This window comes from Eretmochelys imbricata, chromosome 11, assembly GCF_965152235.1.
Source record: "Eretmochelys imbricata isolate rEreImb1 chromosome 11, rEreImb1.hap1, whole genome shotgun sequence".
NCBI classification, from domain to species: domain Eukaryota; kingdom Metazoa; phylum Chordata; order Testudines; family Cheloniidae; genus Eretmochelys; species Eretmochelys imbricata.
In genome coordinates this window covers 36893285-36915354 of record NC_135582.1, presented here as the reverse complement: position 1 = coordinate 36915354, position 22070 = coordinate 36893285, and the positions used below count along the sequence as shown (strand labels likewise).

The 22070-nt window shown below is 41.0% G+C and overlaps 1 protein-coding gene across 7 annotated transcripts in view; it reads left to right on the top strand.

Annotated features, from left to right (window-relative positions):
- Positions 1–467: 467 nt before the first annotated feature.
- LOC144272506 (sodium channel protein type 1 subunit alpha) overlaps positions 468–22070 on the top strand; it is a 120398-nt gene continuing 98795 nt past the window's right edge. For all 7 annotated transcript variants that reach the window (XM_077830622.1, XM_077830621.1, XM_077830619.1 and 4 more), the window contains exons 1-2: positions 468–731; positions 17388–17506. In XM_077830622.1, coding sequence (XP_077686748.1) covers positions 468–731; positions 17388–17506 — 383 coding nt within the window. The remainder of the gene's footprint in view (positions 732–17387; positions 17507–22070) is intronic.

The following is a 22070-nucleotide window of genomic DNA, read 5'->3' as shown; positions in this document are numbered from 1 at the left end:
AGTATGAGTAAGAGTTGCTGAATTGGGCCTTCTATAATTAACAATATGTTCCCTGAAGATTCTGCAGTGGGACCACTTTCTTTTTCATAATTAATAAAATATCAGTTGCAATAAAAGACTGTATCGGCAAGCCCTCCGATAAAATACTCTGAGTAAAAATTGATTAAACAGCTTCTAGAACTGAGAAATGATTTCAGCTTATATATAGTTGGTTTATCAAGAACCAAATAGGTGCCTTTGAAAACGATCAAATTTCTATTTTAAATGCTGAATCGAGTTTCATTTAAATTGTTTTTAGTATTTTATATTTGCATGTACTGATGCTGTCATAAGCAAACTAAATATTACTAAATAAATAATATTTTCCCTTGATTGTTCTAACACATTCATCTTTTCTTTTTCTGTTTTCTTTTAGCTCTTTCTTATGCAAGAGAATAAATGGTAATTAAAATGAGCAGGATGAAAAGATGGAGCAGTCAGTGCTTGTACCACCAGGACCTGACAGCTTCCACTACTTCACTAGAGAGTCTCTTGCAGCTATTGAACAACGCATTGCTGCAGAAAAGGCTAAGTGTTCCAAACAAGACCGTAAAGATGATGATGAAAATGGCCCAAAACCTAATAGTGACTTGGAGGCAGGAAAGTCACTTCCATTTATTTATGGTGACATACCTCCAGGAATGGTGTCCGAGCCCTTGGAGGATCTGGACCCATATTACATCAATAAAAAAGTAAGTATTTATTATCAAGCATGTTTCATTGTCACTTTCATAAGGTAATGCTTGGATTTTTTCATCATGTACATAATGTGTAATTTACATAAAATGTACAAGAGAGTTCTGTTATGTAACATACCGTATGTATGCAAATGGTATTCCACTGTTTAACAACGGGTGTGGAGATAGTTTTAGCTGAGCATCGTAGAAAGGAACAGGATATGTAACAAGTGGAGGAAGTATTCATAGTCAACAACTTACATGTATTTCCGTCTTCCAAAAAATTAGTAAATAGAAAAACACTTAGCAACTGAATGCTAAAAAACTGTCTCTATCTAACCCATGTATTTTGACCGTGCTCATCACCATGGGCTCATGGTACTGTGAGCATCTTAATTTGCATGATGAGCTTGGGACTACATATATATATATATACAATTCTATGATTTTGCGGAGCTTAATGTTGCTTTTACTATTAAATCAGTTATTTTTGCTTTAAATGCAATATAATATCTGAATATATTGTTTACATCCAGGTACCACATTACATGGCCTAAAATAAATAAAATGAAAATCTAGGCTTGCATTGAAAATAACTTGCTGCCATTGAAATCCATGGCAAAATACTGTTGGGTTCTCTGATGCAGTATTGAGCCCCTAATAATGTGTATTATTCTGTTATCCCTTTTCTTTATAAATGGAGGAGCATTTATACTGAACCTGAAGAATAGCTGACACCAAGCTATTGTGAGGCTGCTGTGCATAATACAATAAATATAAATATTTCCTATTAATATTTTAATAGGGCTGTCAAGCAATTAAAAAAATTAATTGTGATTAGTCGCACTGTTAATAATAGAATACCATTTATTTAAATATTTTTGGGTGTTTTCTACATTTTCAAATACACTAATTTCAATTACAACACAGAATACAAAGTGTACAGTGCTCACTTTATATTTTTTTTATTACAAGTATTTGCACTGTAAAAAACAAAAGAAATAGTATTTTTCAGTTCATCTAATACAAGTACTGTAGTGCAATCTCTTTATCATGAAAGTTGAACTTACAATTGTAGAATTATGTACAAAAAAGCCTGCATTCAAAAATAAAACAACGTAAAATTTTAGCGCCTACAAGTCCACTCAGTCCTACTTCTTGTTCAGCCAATTGCTCAGACAAACAAGTTTGTTTACATTTGCTTACATTTGCAGGCGATGATGCTGCCCGCGTCGGAGTGTTGCTCTTTTAAGACTTCTGAAAGCATGCTCCACAGCTCATCCCTTTCAGATTTTGGAAGGCACTTCAGATTCTTTAACCTTGGGTCGAGTGCTGTAGCTATCTTTAGAAATCTCATGTTGGTACCTTCTTTGCGTTTTGTGAAATCTGCAATGAAAGTGTTCTTAAAATGAATAACATCTGCTAGGTCATCATCCGAGACTGCTATAATATGAAATATATGGCACAATGCACATAAAACAGAGCAGGGGACATACAATTCTCCCCCAAGGAGTTCAGTCACAAATTTAATTAACGCGTTTTTTTAAAGAGCGTCATCAGCATGGAAGCATGTCCTCTGGAATGGTGGCTGAAGCATGAAGGGGCATACAGATGTTTAGCATATCTGGCATGTAAATGCCATCTCCAAAAGTGCCATGCAAATGCCTGTTCTCACTTTCTGGTGACACTGTAAATAAGAAGAGGGCAGCATTATCTCCTGTAAATGTAAACAAACTAGTTTGTCTTAGCGATTGTCTGAACAAGAAAAACATCCAAAATATTTAATAAATTTCAATTGGTATTCTGTTGTTTAACAGCGCAATTAAAACTGCAATTAATTGTGACTAATTTTTTTAGTTAACCATGTGAGTTAACTGTGATTAATCGACAGCCCTAATATTTAACATTTAGACAAACATATCTGCTATATGCTTAAAAGGAGCAGATTAAATTCGGCGCTTGTATGAGCAGGTGTTTCTCCAGGTTATTGCAGATTTGGAACTGGCAGTTACATAAAATCCTTACCTTATTTGGTATTATGCACCTGCCTTGATAGAAAAGACCTAGCAGTATATTTGCTTTTTGAAGTATTTAGGAGATGTATGGTATAGATCAAGAAACACACAAGTAAGCAAAAGATACCAGAATGAGACCGAAAGACCAAAAGCAATTAGGACATTTCTGTTGGAGTTTGCACATACGGCTAGCCTTAAAATATTCTAGAGTCCTTGCAGGATTTCTCTGTTACACTGCCTCAGCGTTCAATATAGAGGCAGCAGAAAGCAGCTGCAGCATTATCCCCAGCAATGTGAAGCTTTCTAAAAGACGTTAGCTACAGTATCAATTGATGATTTGTGATGGTTTCAATTTATCACTGTAAATATTAGACACTGTGGTGATGGGGAGCATACAAATACTAAGATATATAATTTTAAAGAGTGATTTTTGACTTTTCACAAAGTGCAGTATTTTAAGTGTGACTTAGCTTGCTAAATTTTATATTACAATTCTATTTTGACTAGATAAAAAGAAAGTGGAAGTATGGTGTCAGAACAGTACTTTTACTTCAGGCCAATCTTTGGTGCCACTGAAAGAGCCATTCTGTGCCATTCACGCTGTATGAGATTGAGAGAAATTTTCTTTAAATTGCTGGCCTCCTTTTACAGAAATCACATATTTTACCTTTTTAAAAGTCCAGTTCTTTATTCATTTTGTCTCACTGATTTCCATGTAAAATCTGCAAGTAAAGTGATATACCTGACTGCCCCACAATTCATCGCAGGCTCTGGCAGTCAAGCAGGTTCCCGGCCAATGGGAGCTGTGGAGCTGGCGCTCAGGGCGGGGACAATGCGGGGAGCCTCCCTGGCCTCCCCTGCACCTAAGGGCCGCAGGGACATGCCAGCCACTTCAGGAGCCGTGCAGAGCCAGGGCAGGCAGGTACCTACTGCGCCGCTGACTGGACTTTTAACAGCCCAGTCAGCAACTGGAGCCCCCGGGGTCCCGTTTCGACTGGGTGTTCTGGTCAAAAACTGGACACCTGGCAACGCTACCTCAGGGCCAGCAGCCCCTGTTTCCCCATCTCCATAAGGGAAGTGATGCTAGAAGGGCAGCACACCAGATGGATGACCATGGCTGAATACGCATAGCCCACACCAGCAGCCATACCTCTGACTGTGGTGGAGGACACGAAGACACAGCATTGACACAGCCAATAGCAGAGTGCACAGTAAGGAGCCTTCAGGCCTAGCTTCCTGCCCCAATGTCACCTTTATAAAAGCCTGTGGTCCTCCTGAAATTCCAACTTATATACCACGCTGAGACCTCCCAGAAAAACACAGACCTCTCTGGCCCATGTAAATGCCATGCAATAGAGATGGGTGGAACATCTGGAGAGCCCATCTTTGAGAGTCCCAGAAGAGGCTTATATGGGAGAGGGAGACAAATAAGACCAGCATCTTTAAGGACAGGGCAATTGGTAGCTACCAGAAATACCTTTTGGAACAGTCTCTGAGCCCAGTTTTGTTCCCTGTCTGAAGCAGTATTATGGGGACAAACTCCCAAAGGGGAAATAAAAGAATAATATCATCCCTTCTCCTCTTCACAGAGTGCAGGAGGGCAGATAATCCTCAGTACCTGGCTCCCCCTCACAGAGTGCAGCATGGCAAATCCATGCAGAAAACTCCAGGCCATAGACATGCACTGATTCCTACATACCCAGATCTCCACAAAGGGAATACTTTCTCTTTCAGGAAGGAAGTCCAGCCATCCTAATTAAAATTAGAGAATTAGATTTTTAAAAAACAGACAAACATAAACACCCCAACATTCAGGCCAGAATGTGCTGAGTATTGTGAAACAAGGTAAAAGAGGTCTGCAGCTACTGTAGCCAAATTATAGCTAGATATCCGTCCTTGTGCACCTTGGGGAAGTGTAATAGAGGATAAATTTCCTGCAACACCTAAAAGATTGGGAAAATATTGGTCTACCGTCCCCCAGCTGCTATTGCAGTCACCATTCCCTAGCTACTGGGCTGTTATTTCCAGCTGCCACTGTGGGTTCCCATGCCCTAATGTTCAGGCAGTAAGTAGCCTCTTGGCCCACCATTTATTTGTTTCTATACTAGCCTCCTACCCCAGCATCCATTTTATAAGCCCAGAAAATTCCTGAGTGTGCATCAGTTAACCAGGTATCACTACTGGAGACAAACATGGCTATTTTTTCTGGTGGTCAGGGGTTTGGTGTTTCTAACGGGGGGAATATTTTTACCTAAAAGAGTATCCTCCTCACTATACAGGCCCTTCACAGGCAGCCAAGTCTAGGCAGGCATTGTCTTAGCCCTGTCCTTTGGGCATGAAAGCCTCAGGCTGAAAAAACCAAACCATCCAACCAATATGAATAGTTGTCTGATACCCTAAGTGCCCTGGGATGCTTTCAGAAGCAACGCTAACATGAGTGGGAGATTGCAAGTGTGGACACTCTGAACTGAAAAATCACATGGTCTAAAGGCTTCTCCCTGGAAAGAAGAGTGGTGGGTGGGGGGAAGTGGTCAAATCTGTTTCTTGCAGGTGTATGGGGCTGTGATTCTTGGGATAAGATGCTTAGACAAATCAGTCCCTAGCTATTTTAGTGATACAATGGGAAACTTTATGGAAAGCTGAGGCTATTCAGAGTCAGACAGCTGCAGCGGCACAGGAGCCAGCAAACAGAGCTGTAAACAGGGGAGTTTGAGTGGGAGTTCCGTTGGAGGAGAAGAGGCTGGTATGGGCAGTGTGCTGGGAGAGAAGCAGAGCCCTGATTAGGGGTCCTATAATGGTAGCCAGCCAGTCAGGCAGCGGCACAGACAGCTGCAGCGGCACAGGAGCCAGCAAACAGAGCTGTAAATAGGGGAGTTTGAGTGGGAGTTCTGTTGGAGAAGGTATTTGACTTAGGTGAGATGGCTATGACAGATACAGAGGCAGCAGCAGTAGTGACCCAAGCATTGGAAGACACAATGAAGATGACTGGATGTGGAAGCTGCGGCATGTACATGATCCTGGAGGGGATACCTGGAAAGAGTTTTTGTCTGCATGAAGTGCCGCCTGACAGAGCTGATGGAAGAAAATATCCAAGGATTGGAGATGCAGGTGAAAACTCTGGCTGAGTTTAGAAGGGGGTTTGAGTGGATGATGGAGCAAAGACATGAGGAGGCTGAAGGGAAAAGCTCAGACTTGCAGATGGAAGCAGGACCAACGAACTCTGAGGGGAGACTGCTGGGTGGACAGTGGAAGCATGTGACTAAGAGAACAGGCAGAGGAACAGATGGGCTAGTGAAGGAGAAATAGAGCTCAGGAACAGGTTTGTTGGAGTTGGAAAATGAAGAAGGGGCACAGCAGGTGGTCACTGAAGATGAGAAGGCAAGGAAGAAGAGAAGAGCAGCTAATCCTGTGGGAAGAGTGGAAGAGTCAGTGGAGATAACAACACCAAATATGATCCCCAGGAGGATACAGGATGGGTTGCAGAGGATTGCAAGGGACAATAGGAATCGAGAGGACTTGCAGCCAGAGGGCACAGGGGATAGACCGGAGAATTGCACCATCACCAGGAAAAGGCAGGTCTACATGACTGGGGACTCCTTACTGAGAAGAATAGACAGGCCTGTAACCAGAGCTGATCCAGAGAACAGAAGGGTGTGCTGTCTGCCGGGTGCTAAGACACGAGATGTGGACCTGAGGCTGAAGAGGATCCTAATGGGAGCAGGAAAGAATTCACTGATTGTCCTTCATGTGGGAACAAATGATACGGCTAGATTCTCGCTGGAACGTATCAACGTATGCCAGGATGGGGAAGACGCTTAAGGAAATCGAGGCTCAGATGATCTTCAGTGGGATTCTGCTTGTTCCTAGAGAAGGGCAACAAAGGTGTGACAAGATTATGATGATCAACAGGTGGCTCAGGCAGTGGTGCTTTAAGGAGGGCTTTGGGATGTATGGCCACTGGGAAGCATTCATGGACAGAGGACTGTTCTCTCAGGATGGACTTCACCTGAGTAGGGAGGGAAATAGACTTCTAGGATGGAGGCTGGCACTGATTAAGAGAGCTTTTAACTGATTAAGAGAGCTTTAAACTAAGAATTTGGGGGAGATGGTTGGGAGATCTCCAGATAATGTCCACACCAGATTTTAGCATTGAGAGGGAAGAAGACAACGTAAGAAAGGATACAGCCATGGGTAGGGGAATGGACATAAGGAGGAAGTAGTGTAGATACTAGTCTAATAGGTGATACTGGTGGTAGAATGTCTGTGCCCAATAGGGTAAAGAATGTGAGCGAAGCCAAACAGCAAAAATTAAGATGTTTGTACACTAATGCGAGGAGCTAGGTAACAAAATGAAGGAACTAGAGCTACTGGTGCAGGAAGTGAAACCAGATATTATAGGGATAACAGAAACATGATGGAATAGTAGTCATGACTGGAGTACAGGTATTGAAGGGTATGTGCTGCTTAGGAAGGACAGAAATAAAGGCAAAGGTGGTGGAGTAGCACTGTATATCAATGATGAGGTAGATTGTAAAGAAATAAGAAGTGATGGAAAGGATAAGACAGAGTCTGTCTGGGCAAAAATCACATTGGGGAAGAAAGCTACTAGAGCCTCCCGTGGGATAGTGCTTGGAGTGTGCTATAGACCACCGGGATCCAATTTGGATATGGATAGAGACCTCTTTAATGTTTTTAATTAAGTAAATACTAATGGGAATTGTGTGATCATGGGAGACTTTAACTTTCCAGATATAAACTGGAGGACAAGTGCTAGTAATAATAATAGGGCTCAGATTTTCCTGGATGCGATAGCTGATGGATTCCTTCACCAAATAGTTGCTGAACCAACAAGAGGGGATGCCATTTTAGATTTGGTTTTGGTGAGTAGTGAGGACCTGGTTGTAGGGGACAACCTCGGTTTGAGCGATCATGAGCTAATTCAATTTAAACTAAATGGAAGGATGAACAAAAATAGATCTGTGACTAGGGTTGTTGATTTCAAAAGGGCTAACTTTAAAATATTAAGGAAATTAGGGAAGTGGATTGGACTGAAGAACTTGTGGATCTAAAGGTGGAGGTGGCCTGGAATTACTTCAAGTCAAAGTTGCAGAAACAATCAGAAGCCTGCATCCCAAGAAAGGGGGAAAAATTCATAGGCAGGAGTTGTAGACCAATCTGGATGAGCAAGCATCTCAGAGAGGTGATTAAGAAAAAGCAGAAGGCCTACAAGGAGTGGAAGATGAGAGGGTTTGGCAAGGAAAGCTACCTTATTGAGGTCAGAACATGTAGAGATAAAGTGAGAAAGGTCAAAACCCATGTAGATTTGGACCTTGCAAAGGGAATTAAAACCAATAGTAAAAGGTTCTATAGCCATATAAATAAAGAAGGAAACAAAGAAAGAAGAAGTGGGCCGCTAAACAATGAGGATGGAGTGGAGGTCAAGGATCATCTAGGCATGGCCCAATATCTAAACAAATACTTTTCTCAGTCTTTAATGAGGCTAAAGAGGATCTTAGGGATAATGGTAGGATGACAAATGGGAATGAGGATATGGAGGTAGATATTACCACATCCAAGGTAGAAGCCAAACTCGTACAGGTTAATGGGACTAAATCGGGGAGCCCAGATAATCTTCATCCAAAAATATTAAAGGAACTGGCACATGAAATTGCAAGCCCATTATCAACAATTTTTAATGAATCTGTAAACTCAGGGGTTGTACCATATGACTGGGGAATTGCTAACATAGTTCCTATTTTTAAGAAAGGGAAAAAATGTGTTCCGGGTAACTACAGGCCTGGTAGTTTGACATCTGTAGTATGCAGAGTCTTGGAAAAAATTCTGAAGGAGAAAGTAGTTAAGGACATTGAGGTGAATGGTAATTGAGACAAAATCTAACATGGTTTTACAAAAGGTAGATCATGCCAAACCAACCTGATCTCCTTCTTTGAGAAAGTAACAGATTTTTTAGACAAAGGAAACGTAGTGGATCTAATTTACCTCGATTTCAGTAAGTCATTTGATATGGTTACACATGGGGCATTAGTAGCTAAATTGGAAAAGATGGGAATCAACATGAAAATTGAAAGGTGACTAAGGAACTGGTTAAAGGGGAGACTACAACGGGTAACACTGAAAGGTGAACTGTCAGACTGGAAGGAGGTTACTAGTGGAGTTCCTCGGGGATCGGTTATGGGACCAATCTTATTTAATCTTTTTATTACTGACCTTGGCACAAAAAATGGGAATGTGCTAATAAAGTTTGCGGATGACACGAAGCTGGGAGGTATTGCCAATACAGAGAGGAACCGGGATATCATACAGGAAGATCTGAATGACCTTGTAAACTGGAGTAATAGTAATAGGATGAAATTTAATAGTGAAAAGTGTAAGGTCATGCATTTCGGGTTTAATAACAAAAAATTTTGTTATAAGCTGGGGACGCATAACTTGGAAGTAACAGAGGAGGAGAAGGACCTCGGAGTATTGGTTGATCGCAGGATGACAATAAGCCACCAATGTGATATGGCTGTGAAAAAAGCTAATGCGGTCTTGGGACACATCATGAGGCGAGGTATTTCCAGGAGGTGTTAGCACCGTTATACACAGCACTGGCGAGACCTCATCTGGAATATTGTGTGCAGTTCTGATCTCCCATGTTTAAGAAGGATGAATTCAAACTGGAACAGGTACAGGGAAGGGCTATTAGGGATCTGAGGAATGGAAAACCTGTCTTATGAAAGGAGACTCCAGGAGCTTGGCTTGTTTAGCCTAAGCAAAAGAAGGCTGAGGGGAGATATGATTGCTCTCTATAAATATATCAGAGGGATAAATACCAGGGAGGGAGAGGAATTATTTGAGCTCAGTACCAATGTTGACACAAGAACAAATGGATATAAACTGGCCACCAGGAAGTTTAGACTTGAAATTAGACAAAGGTTTCTAACCATCAGAGCCTTCCAAGGGGAGCAGCCTTCCAACAGCCTTCCAAGGGGAGCAGTGGGGGCAAAACACCTATCTGGCTTCAAGATTAAACTCAATAAGTTTATGGAGGAGATGGTATGATGGGATAACATGATTTTGGCAATTAATTGATCTTTAACTATTCATGGTAAATAGGCCAAATCGTCTGTGATGGGATGTTAGATGGGGTGGGATCTGAGTTACTACAGAGAATTCTTTCCTAGTGTCTGGCTGGTGAGTCTTGCCTACATGCTCAGGGTTTAGTTGATCACCATATTTGGGGTCGGGAAGGAATTTTCATCCAGGGCAGATTGGCAGAGGCCCTGGGGTTTTTTCGCCTTCCTCTGCAGTGTGGGGCACGGGTCACTTGCTGGAGGATTCTCTACACCTTGAAGTCTTTAAACCATAATTTGAGGACTTCAGTAGCACAGAGATAGGTCAGGGGTTTGTTACAGGAGTGGGTGGGTGAGATTCTGTGGCCTGCATTGTGCAGGAGGTCAGACTAGACGATCATAATGGTCCCCTCTGACCTTAAAGTCTGTGATTCTATGATTCATTAGAAAAGTCGACTTGCAATCCTGTCAGATGCTATGGAAAAGAGTAAAGGTCATATAGCAAGTTGAAGCAGTTTGTGAAGTACAACAAGAAAAAATTAGTTTGCAATTAGTAGCCAGAATCAGTTCTACTGATTTAGAGCTATCTGCAGGTTTCCCAGCCAGCCATAATTGTAATTAAAACCCTGAATAGTTCCATGCTCTTTCAATTTGAGACCAGAAGGGCTTCTTATAGCTTTGATCAAATGAGGTCAGTGAATGTTGCCCAGTGGAGATACCCTGTAGTGTGCGAGAATTTCAGGAACAGTTTTGTCCCAACCCAGTTTCTGCAACCCATGGAAAAGCCATGACACGAATCGAAGTAGACATCATCTATTTCAGATCACAGCATTACAACCCACTCCCTGTTCTATTTCTAGCATCAGAGAAGCAGGGACAAGCAGACCAAGGCTCAGTCTGAAACATATAAATAAGTTCCTAAAGGAGCTTGTCTCCATAGAATACCCATCCTACCATCCCAATCAGTCATTACCATTTGATCTTGCATTACTCCTGGGGCGTCTCTTCAGGATCATGGTAGCTATAATATTGGCTTTAGAGAAGGAAATTAGCTTACCTTGTTTTGGACAATTTTTCTGATCAGGGCTCTGTACAGAAAAATGAAGGAAACACACAAAGTAATGTAGTTCCTGGAGTACCTTGGATTCAGGCCAAACACAGATGCACAGTGTTAGAGAAATCAGTCACAGATCTGGGCTGAGGAGTCATATTACCAGGTACAAAGTCTTATCTCAGAAGAATATTAACTTGAGATGAAGATAGCTGTAATGGAAAACAAGTGATGTCACAAAAACAAAAATCAAATTCTTATTAGAGCAAATTGGGAGTTCTGATCACATACAGAGCTTCCAGGATCCAAAGTTCATATGATCCAGTAATTCCAGGGATGCCTTCTGTGTCTTACCCTATCTCATCTGTTGGCAGAGACCTAGCTCTAATTATATAATCTCTGCTCCCACAACTGGTGAATGCAAAGAATCAGAATTTAATTTTCAAGGGCTCTTCCTGACACAGTTCAGGAAATGGGTACCAGAAAGAGAGAGCACAGCATCAACCCTCTGGAATACAGTGATTCATTGAGGTCTAAGAGAACTGCTCCTTCCATGGAAAACAGGCCAGTTCTGATTGCGACAGTCAACATATCTTGATAGCGTTTTCATAATCACTAGGGAGAGCATGATCAGCCCTACTCCAGAGAGAAATTCTCCTGTCCTGGGTGGAGAAAAGTTTGCTGTCTCTGTCCACCAAGGAGGAGAGGTATATCAAGACTGACACAGCAGAAGTTGGATTAGCAGAGTGGCCACTACACACAGAAATATCTTACTTGTAAATCAGTTTGTTGGGCTGATGATTGATCTCTTTGCATCTGGAAACAGTAAATAAAGTGCCCTGTGGCCTCTGTTGTCAGGATCTGGGATGCATGGTAGTGAATGATATCTCACAAAGTTGGGCAAGGTCTCTACTATATGACTTCCCACCTTTTCCACTGCTCCACACAATAATACATAAGATAGGAATGAGAGAGCAGCAGTGATGTTGTTTATGCATTTCTGACTGAAGAGACTGTGGCTTTCAGGCTTGACTAAGCATTTTGAGATATCTGTCTCACTGAGGAAGGAGGTCTGCTATTGCAAAATGGACCCTCCAGGTGGGAACAGACCAAACTAAAATGAATATTTGGATGAAGTGATTATTACATTCATGGACCCCAAAAGAGAAGCCACCAAATTGAACTCGTTCCATTGGCTGCTGCAAAGTCCATAGTAAAACTATCATGTTAAACCATTCCTCCAGAATGGCTTCATTGTGGTCAAAAAAGGGTCAGGTCTCTGTAGTCCAGTGTTATCAATATGTTCAAGAAAAGGAAGGATTGTACAAATCCCCATCTTAAATGCTTTGTACAGTCTAGATCACATTCCAAACCCACAAGGTCACAGAGAACAACATTAGAACCTCATTTTGTTCTTCACAGCACTGCCCAGGTTGAACCCCTGCAGAAGGTATTGTTATACCTATCCATGATTAGGTCTTCTGAGGGCTACTATCTCCAATCAGGTGAGGGGTTTTTTTATTTGAAATGGGGAGCTTTCTCTAATGAAACCCATTATTGTACTGTTAATTCAGAGAGGTAATTCTTACAACTGTCATAGCAGTCGTTCTCCAGATATATTCAAGAAATATTCTTCCTTTGGTTAAGCATCAAAGTCCAGTCCTTAGGCACACAGAGAATCTCAGGGCAAAGCAGTCTGGTATCCTATATTAAAATTTGTTAGATACCACATGGCCATCAATATAGAAATTCACAAAATTCTGCATCTTGTTCATCCAGGCTTAGCCAATACGCTTTCCTTTCTTTTGGCAGAAATTTGAGAAGATGGAAGTGATATTTATATATAATGTACCTTGTTTTGGTTGTCCACATTTACAGGCTGATCCTGCTTCCTGCTGTGGAGGCATACTGGTATGAAAATCCCACTGTAGCAAATCTGTGGATCTCAGCACAAAGAAAAATGGGAGAATTTATTCATCCTTACCTGAAAATTTCTTTTGTTAGAGTAATAAGGTCTATAGATCTGGCCCACCCAGGAAACAAATGTATCATCCCGAAGAGAGATGGAAATTGTTGAGGTTTGTTGTCATTAGATGGAATTTACCACACACTGCAGTATGAGACATTATTGTGCTTTTTCCTCAAAGTATATTTAACACAATCTGTAATTAGGAAAGTAGATTTAAATTATCCTGGCAGTGGAAGTTATTTCAGTTGTAAGGAGCTTCAAGGAGCGGGGGATTCCCCTGCTGCCAGTCGCTGATCTAATTCTGCCCCCAAACTGCAAGCAGATGGCTGTACCCATTATAGCAGACCTATGAACTTCACTTCACAAAGAAAGGAAATTTTCAGCTAAGCACAGATAATTTTTCCTATTTACACAGCCATTATGTAAGGTGGAACAGCATTTTAAACATAGCAGAAAACATTGTTTTGAGGGTTGACATAATATCACAGTCTGATATAAACTGACAAAACAGGCAACAAAGAGTTAAGACTACCTTAACTACACTTAATAGAGTTCCTTGTGGGTTAGGTTGCCTAGTGGTTAGCACCCCTAGTATTCCTCCCGGTGAGCTGGTCTTACAGTCCTGGTCCTCCTTTAATCAGAGGTATGGTGGGTTGAACAGGTGGTTTGAGTCTCTCCTATAGTGGTAGCAGAGCTGAGGCTCACCCATGTCACCTGGCTCTGACCCAGGACCCTAGGAGGGTCAACAGTGTCTGGCCCTCTAAGGTACCCCTTGAGTTACTCTCCTTGGGTCACTTCCGACCACTGCTTTACTCTCCTAACTTTCAGTCCCAGATAAGGTCAAAAGAAAAGCTAATCAAATCATCAGCTCCAGCTGGGCTCAGCATATACTCTTATTCCCTCAGGGAGGCCTTTCTGGGAGCTGGGTTGCTCCCTTTTCAACCCCTTCTCCATCTGGAGCATGTTCTGGAGGGGTGGAGTACCTGGGCCCAGGACTGTCCCTTAACCCCTTCCAGCCCAGTGTGGGGTTTGTGTACCCCATCACTCAACTACTCTGTCATCAACATGTACCAATTGTCCCTAAGTACTGCCATTGATACACAATCTTCTGAAATGTCTTCAATAGCAGGGCAAAATTAGGTGAATTAAAGGTGGAGTGGCTGGCCCTAGTGCTGAATGTAGTGCTCTTATTAGTTTCATCCTCTTAGCTTGCCCATGATTGCTCTGATGTAAAGGTTTTGCAGTGCTCTCATTGTGCCACACACATACGTTTATATTGACCCATATTGAAGAACAGCTCTTTCCTGGCTGTCTCTGCAGCTTCTCCCCCCAACTCTTGTCTCTCTTATCTATCCTTACTGTCCAGCACTCATCTCCTCTCCTGGTCTGGCTGACACAGATATACTTTCTCACACCAAAGCTTGGCTCCTGCTAGTATATCCAGCTATTTCAGTTCGCTTCCATCAGCTGTTTCTCACACAATGTTCTTTGTATCCTTCTCATGCGTTTGCGTTTTCTCCCATTGCTTTGGCACCCCCAACCTCCACCAGTCCCCCTTCATCTCAAGCTTCCTATTAACTTCTCCTTCTCTGTCTCACTGGGTCATATTTTCCACACTCTTTCCCCATTGTCATTACCCTTTTAACACCATCCTGCCCATATTTGGTTGCACTATATTCTTGCCTTCATCGCAGTTCAGAACATATTCCACAGTGTTTCTAAGTTTTCTCTGCAGTGTTTTAAAATTTTATTTTTAAAAAACAGTTTTGCAAAGGATAGCATTTGAGCTTCCATATAATTTTGCACAGAATAATACAGGAATATAGTCACAACTAAAATTTATATTAAATTAAAATATGCAAATTGATCTGGAGACAAATTCATCCCTCAGGTAATGCCATTAATATATAGAGAAAGCAAGGATTTAGGAAAATAGTGAAAAAAACGGAAAAATTGGATCAAGATAAACAAAATGGGCAGGCATGTTGGGTCTGATGGTTTTTTACTCTTTCTAAATGATCTTTTATTCAAAATATACCACAAAAGACAACATTTTAATATTGGATAATCTGAAATTGGACTCAAAAGACAAAAATTTTAGAGCCTCTATTTGACATTAGAGTGGCTAGTCACAAACATAGATCTGATTGTATAATAAATTACATTTTTATTGCAGATAGCTTAATTTCCAGCAGTCCTACACCTGCAAAATAAACTCACGTCAAAATAGAACAGAGTACATAGGTGAATACCCATATCAGTTGTCCATGTTCAGATAGCAGTATTCATTAACCTTTGTGAAGTTGACTAATTCTAAAGGGCTATATTGTCCTTGGCTCTTGTGCATATGAGTAAAAATGAGGGCTTACAGACCCTTTCCATCTTGTATCCCCATTTCTGTGTAAGAGAAAATCTGAGTCTCTCCACTCTGGGTACAGAAGCTACTCCCTATTAGTGCTCAGGTGTGCAAACCAACCTCAGCAAGGAAAAGAGCTCAGGCCTCTCCACTAGACATGGAGAAAAGAGCAGCCTGCATTACCTTAAGGTGCACCGTGCAACCTGCTGGTGATCCCCAAGGGGCTGTGAGGCTCCACTTGGCCCCCAATGTAGGCCTGTTTAGAAACAACAAAATCTGGCCCTGATGGTTTTACACTGTAAGGACTGGCTAATTTTCTGGCTTATAGCCTAATTGCTGTGGCAAAGAAGAGGGGGAAGAGTGGCTGTGTCCGAGTTCTTGGGAAATGTAGTCTCACCTCGCTTCTCCCTTACTAGAAAGCCCATCTTAGGCTGAGATGCAGCAGTTTAGCTGAAACTGAGGCCAGACATGGAGAGAAATCCGCACGATGTTGTCATTGCATCTTAGTGACAGAGGTAGCCTTCAGCTCAGAGTGTTGAGGTGGCTTTTCCAGCAGCTGTCAGGATGTCTAGGGAGGTGTCTTGTTGGAGGCTGAGAGGTGGGTGTCCTGCTGCAGAGAGGGACAAGAAGAGAGTGACAGAAATCAAATTTTTGTCTTGGCTTATAAGTCACAGGATCAATATACCTATTTTGAGGACTTTAATGATAAATCACAATGTTTCTTTCACTGCGGATATAAATGAGTGATGATTGAAGGGGGAAAATGGAAATTTTTTGAAATGATGGGGCCTTATTCTGATCTTGGAGCTGCATATGCAGGTCCTCAAAAAGTGGAACAATACATGCACTTGGGAGGAGCACCAGCAGCTTCCACGCAAAACTGTAGCTTTGGCAAGATAGTGTTATTTGTAACAGTATCAGTAATATGCCTGTGTTCAAAGATTCAGAAAGATTCAGAAAAGGATGTGAGTTGACTAAATGCAGGTGGTGTATTCTCCCTACATGCAAAGTCAGCAGAATGTGTGATTATTTATTTATTTGTTTGTTTGTTTACGTATATGTCAGCTAGCTCATAACTACAAATACAGAATCTAGCACACAGGGTCATCATTTGGATATGTGACAATCTGGAGGTTGTGAGTCCATAGTAAGTGCTTTTTTGCTGTTTAGCAGACATTAGAAACCACCCCTCAATGTATTTATTGATTATAAATGTTTCTGGAAATCTCTTAATTCAGGCTTTAAAACCTTGTGCCAAATAAATGTGTTCCTCTTGACTAATTCATTATTTTAAAAATTTTCATCCATGCCTATACCATCTGATTCTGCTGTTTGAAGACCATCAATGTCTGAAATCTATTACCAGAACTGTAAATACAGCCCAGATCGTTCCCCATTGTCTTTAGTTCCATATCTGAAGGGGTTCTCCACACACAGTCTCCTTTTCTCCATGCAGAAGCAGGGATCAGATGCCTCTGTGGTACACTCCTTTCCCAGACAAGTATGGTTTTGGACCCATATAGAATGGAGACATGGAGCAGGGGTGAGCCGGAGAGAAGCAGGCAGGTTGGTGCAGCTCCAATAGAGGGCACCACTCAGGAACCAGAGTAGAGTTGGGTATATTGCTGGGGGCCAGAGCCACAGCAGGGGATCTTCTAGGTTTGGGGCAACTTTCCACAGGTAACAACCACCACTTCTCCCTTTGAGTTGAATAATTGGTGTTAATGTCAATGATGGATCCTTCACAGAGATTTTTAAGTAAAAAGTCCCTCCTATTATCTGGCCCATGATTTGGTGGGTGTGTGTGCGCTGTGGAGAGGCAACAAAGAGAGAAGGATTCTGGTATTTAGGGGAAAAATAGACATTTAGTTATAATCAGGATATAAAATATTCACTAATTTTTTAATTCACCACTTCTGCACCTTACTTTATGTGTAGGTGACAGAGAAAAGTGTGTAAATGTGTAGTTAATGAAACCCTTATTATTCTATGACCAAATGTAGTATCCTTACAGCAAATATATAGCAGGTAAGTCATGGGAATAAGTTTTCTTTCCAAAATAAGGATGTAGAAATATGATTTTCTCTGAATTATCTGTAGAAACATAATGTAAGACTTTGTCTATTATTTAAAAAAAAAAATTTTATTTTAAAAAGTTAATGCAGAATGCAAACATTTAAACTGCTCTTTCTTTCTTTTTTCAGACTTTTATAGTATTGAATAGAGGGAAGGCAATCTTCCGATTCAGTGCCACCTCTGCCCTGTACATTTTAACTCCTTTCAATCCTCTTAGAAAAATAGCTATTAAAATTTTGGTACATTCATATCCTTTTCAACTGGTTGGTTCAAAATGTTTCTCTTTAAAAATAACACTGCACAATTGTTTGTTTCATTATAAATATAAAATACTTGCAGGTTTTTTTAAATTTTATTTTACAATATAAATTTTATAGCAAAGTTTTGTAGAATTTAATAGAAAATTACAACCTTCCTATAGTTTCTTTTTAATTATCCTTGGAATTTCAAAGATAATTATATTCCTTCAATAGAAATCTATGGAATAATTCAAAAAACTTTTAGAAGGGATAGCATAATCTTGAATTCTGTACATTTTTAGAGTCATTTCTCTGGAATCCTGTTAATCTAATTATTATTAAAATCTATAGCATTTTTACAACAGGATGGCTCCTGTATAATTTTGACATTCAAGTACAGTATATGTCCTGACCCTCTTCTGTAGTGTGAATTACTAGTACACAAAACTTTTATTTTTTTAAAGTTGCCAAAAATAAACCTTGTCTCTGAATTCTGAATAAGCCCTCAGTTCTGCAAACACTTGAGCCCTGTGTGCCACTTTACACACATGAGTAGCAAACTCAATGGGATTACTTGCAGGAGTAAAGTTTCACACCTGCTTAAGTGTTTGCAGGATTGGGGTTTAAGCACCTGATCCAATTTACATAGAGGTCAATGGGAACCTTAACAGGTGCTGGATCTGGCCTATAGTGCTCTGTTTAACAAAATATATTGTAGTGTTTCATAGGGCTTGTCTACACAGCAGCACATTGCAGTGTATGAGTATGTGAATTGTAGATCACAGTAATATGTTGTGCTCTAACTGCAGGTATAGTTCTCATTAATATAGTCTGGGACTCCTTTGATGCAAACTAAATACCTTTTAGTTCACGCCAACAGGGTCTACATAGGGCAGTTAGAGTGCAACATGTTAGCATGCTCGAAAATTCTCACTCCCATAGTCCGGACTGTGCTGCCATGTAGACAAGCCCGTATTTGTATAAATCTGTGATTCAATATTCTATTATTGGCCAACATTGGGAAGATGATACGGGATGATTAATAGGAGGGGGTGTTTTGTTTGTTTGTGAATTTTAGAGGAGGGAGAATTTCTGAGCACCTTTTAAATTGTTTCTCTTAAACCTGTAATCATAGAAATAATGTCATGTCCCATATATTTTATATAACTGTGTGCAAAGAGTAACTGTTATGCACAACAACCAAAAAGGAAGCGGGCTTGTATATAAAATTCTGATATTTTTATTATATACAGTACCTGGCCTCTTTAGATCAAGTAATTTACCTCCTTTAGATGGAGATCTCCTTGCGCTGGATTGGATTATTTCTTTTATGGTCTGCTTGTGTCACTTATGCCTTTAAATATATACAGAGGCGACAACTACTATATGACTCACTGGTGGGGTTTCTTTATCTGAGCAATAAGGAGTAGATAGTAGGGTCTCTGGGCTCACTTATATCAATGCAACATATTAAAAGCAGCACAGGCAGTGATGCATGTAGTTAATGTTGTTTCTATTATAAGACTCTGTCTTCAGTTGTTTATAACTTTGCCAGACTTAAACTATTCAGGCTGAAAATTTCCATGCCATGTGTCTGCCTCACGGTGAATATTTTTGGAAAATTTCAGATAAAATGGATTACCCATTTCTAAGAATGAGGCTTGGGAAAAAATATGTTGTTTCACCCGTTTTGGGAAAAAATCTTACAACTGTTGCATTAAGAAGGTCTAGCACCTCCATGGTTTGGAGAGGGTCATGAAACTTGGCTGTGAGCTGGCCTTTGCATCAGGAATTTGCTGTCCCCAAGAAAACCTGCTCAAATTTGGCCAAGTTATAAGTCTCTGAAAAGTCACAGTTTGCACATACTCAATCAAGATTTGGTAGAGTTTGACAGCTAAATTCTCTGAAGATTGTCTTCACTGAGCATGGACCTACACGTGACCAGATTGTGCATGTGCCATCCACACAGAATGACTGAGCATGCTCCACTCTGAGACTCCAGGACTTTCCCTGAAATTACTCCTCTCCACAGCTGGTGGCTGCTGTGGCAGCAGGCACAGGAACGGAGAGCAGAAGGGCTCTGTCTCCTATGCTCTCACTGCGCCCCCTCCTGGGACCCAGTTAGGAAGAAGGAGAAGGAGGAAGCTGATTCATTTGAGCACTTGAGAGGTGAGAAACTGGGATGGAGGGGAGAGGAAGAGATGCAGGGCAGAGGGGCAGGAGCAGAAGCTTGCGGGGGAGAGGGGATAAGAGCCTGGAAGGGAGGGGGAACAGGTGAAAAGGGATACAGAAGATAATAGGGGGTAGGTAGGAACAACCAGAGGGGAGGGAGATAGGCAGGAGCAAAAGGAATGAGAATAGTGAGGAGATAGAGGCAGGTGCTGTGATGGGGGAATAGGAGCAGAGGGGCACAGAGGCAGGAGTTGACTGATATCTGGGAGGATACTAGCAGGGGAGGGGGCGGGGTAAGAGCTGGGGAGCAGACATAGAAGCAGAAGAGGACAGGGAGAAGATGGGGCAGGGCAGGAGCAGAAAGTTCTGTAACCACTAGAGAACACTCCTCTACAGATCCTGAAACTGAACCCAGGAGTCCTGAGTCTCAACATTCCTTTGATGTGAGAAAATAGCTGGGAAACCATTGGCAAAATGTGTGTCCATCCCCCTCTAGTGACAGGTCCACATAGAATATAACGGCCTTTGCTGCCAGTTAATCTCTGAGCACAAGTGGTAGAAGGCTGTGCCATATGGATCTAAAGAGCCCAATCCTACTGATTTCTCATATGCAGGGCAGTATGGTTCCACATGATGGAATCCATCATATATGATGGAATTGATTAATCCATACATATCTCTCTCTTTCTCTCTCTCTCTCTCACACACACACACACTCACACACTCTGCATTTAAAGAACATTTCTGAGGTTGCAAGGCAAACACTTAATTTAGGAAATGTCTGTACAACCTTAATTAGGCCCCCCTGTGTATATACATTATGGTATAGTCTTTAATTACATGATCACATGCTATTTTTTCATTCAATGCTCAGGATAAATGGTGCTCACTGAATGGGTAGCTCTTCAATATTTTTTATCCGCATCGTTGAGTGTATGGCTCCATGTGCTATCCAAGCCCTGCAGTGAATACAGAATTACTAATTTCCTCTTGAGGGTTTTTTCTGTAGTGCTCTCATTGTGAAGCACCTTAGTTCTTTAGAAATATTATTGAATTTCACATGACAACACCCTTGTGAGTGGTGGTATTGTTATCCCCATTTTACACATGGGGAATTGAGGCACAGAGATTAAATTTAAAATCATCAAAGGCGTCAGTTTTGATTGCCCAGTTTGAGAAGCCTAATGCATGGTGTTTTTTTCAGAATACTGAGCATTTTATAGCACTTTTCGTTCGGAGCAGGGTTACCATTGAGTTCAGTTGCAATTATGAATACTTAGCACTTCTGCAAATCAGCCTCTAGGTGTCTCATGTTAGGTACCCAGAAAATATGAAACACAGTGCTACCTGTGACATTTCTGGTTTATGTGACTTACTGAGAATCACATAGAAACTCCGTGGCTGAGGTAAAGATAGAAGCCAGTTCTCTAGCATGCTATTCAGCTTCTTCAGCCAAGAGATCATCCTGCGGAGTGTGCTCTGGGAATGAATCAGGGCCTCTGCCTACTTTGTTGCATAAATTGTTAGGTGTGTGATCCTACAGGCAACAGCCTCATTCACTGCAAAGTCCTCCTTCATACCCAGAGCACAGGCTGTCCTGTGCACCAAAGGAGTTGCACAAGCAACCTTGGTTCTGGCATTATCTAACTTTTGAGTGCCTGACTTTGCAACCTCACATTCTTTTAATGTAAGTTTTTTATTTTTTATTGTGATCTCTAATAAGTTCATATAGCTTATGTCTAACTATATAAATATAGTAGTGCCATCCCGACCATTTTATTTCTTTTAAAACCAGTTTAGCATCACTGAGCTGATGAAAATAGAAATTAAGTATTCCATTGATTTGAATGAGGTTCCTAAATATTGCTAAAATAGAATATTTTATTCTATACATAAAAAGGAATGTATATTTAGCATTAATAGTATTGTGTACTTAATTATCTGCCCCATACTGTGTTTTAAATATATTGATACATTGGAGCCTGAAGTCTAGCATTCACGAGCCCTTTGAGACTACCAAAGAGACTACCTCCACAAAATGATGTCAAAGGGGTTTTCTGAGCATGTTAACTGGAATTCCTTGCATCTGTCTGTTCAGGGTGTGTGAGGGGTATTCCAATGCTTGCTACATTTGATATTCTGAGTCACAGAATAACAGTTATGCTATACAGCGCTTGTTTGATAATATTACCTTCAAAATTAATGAAGTAAGCCAGTTAATAATATTGAGACTCTCACTGATGTCAGTGGGAACTGGGCAGCTAAGTTCCTATGCATGACTTGAATGTTTACTCTGAAAGGTATCATCATTCTTTACTGATTTTGATCACTTCAGGGAAAATGGTCAGGAACTACTAACAGCAGTACAAATGTACACATCAATCTAGTGCGTTAAAATAT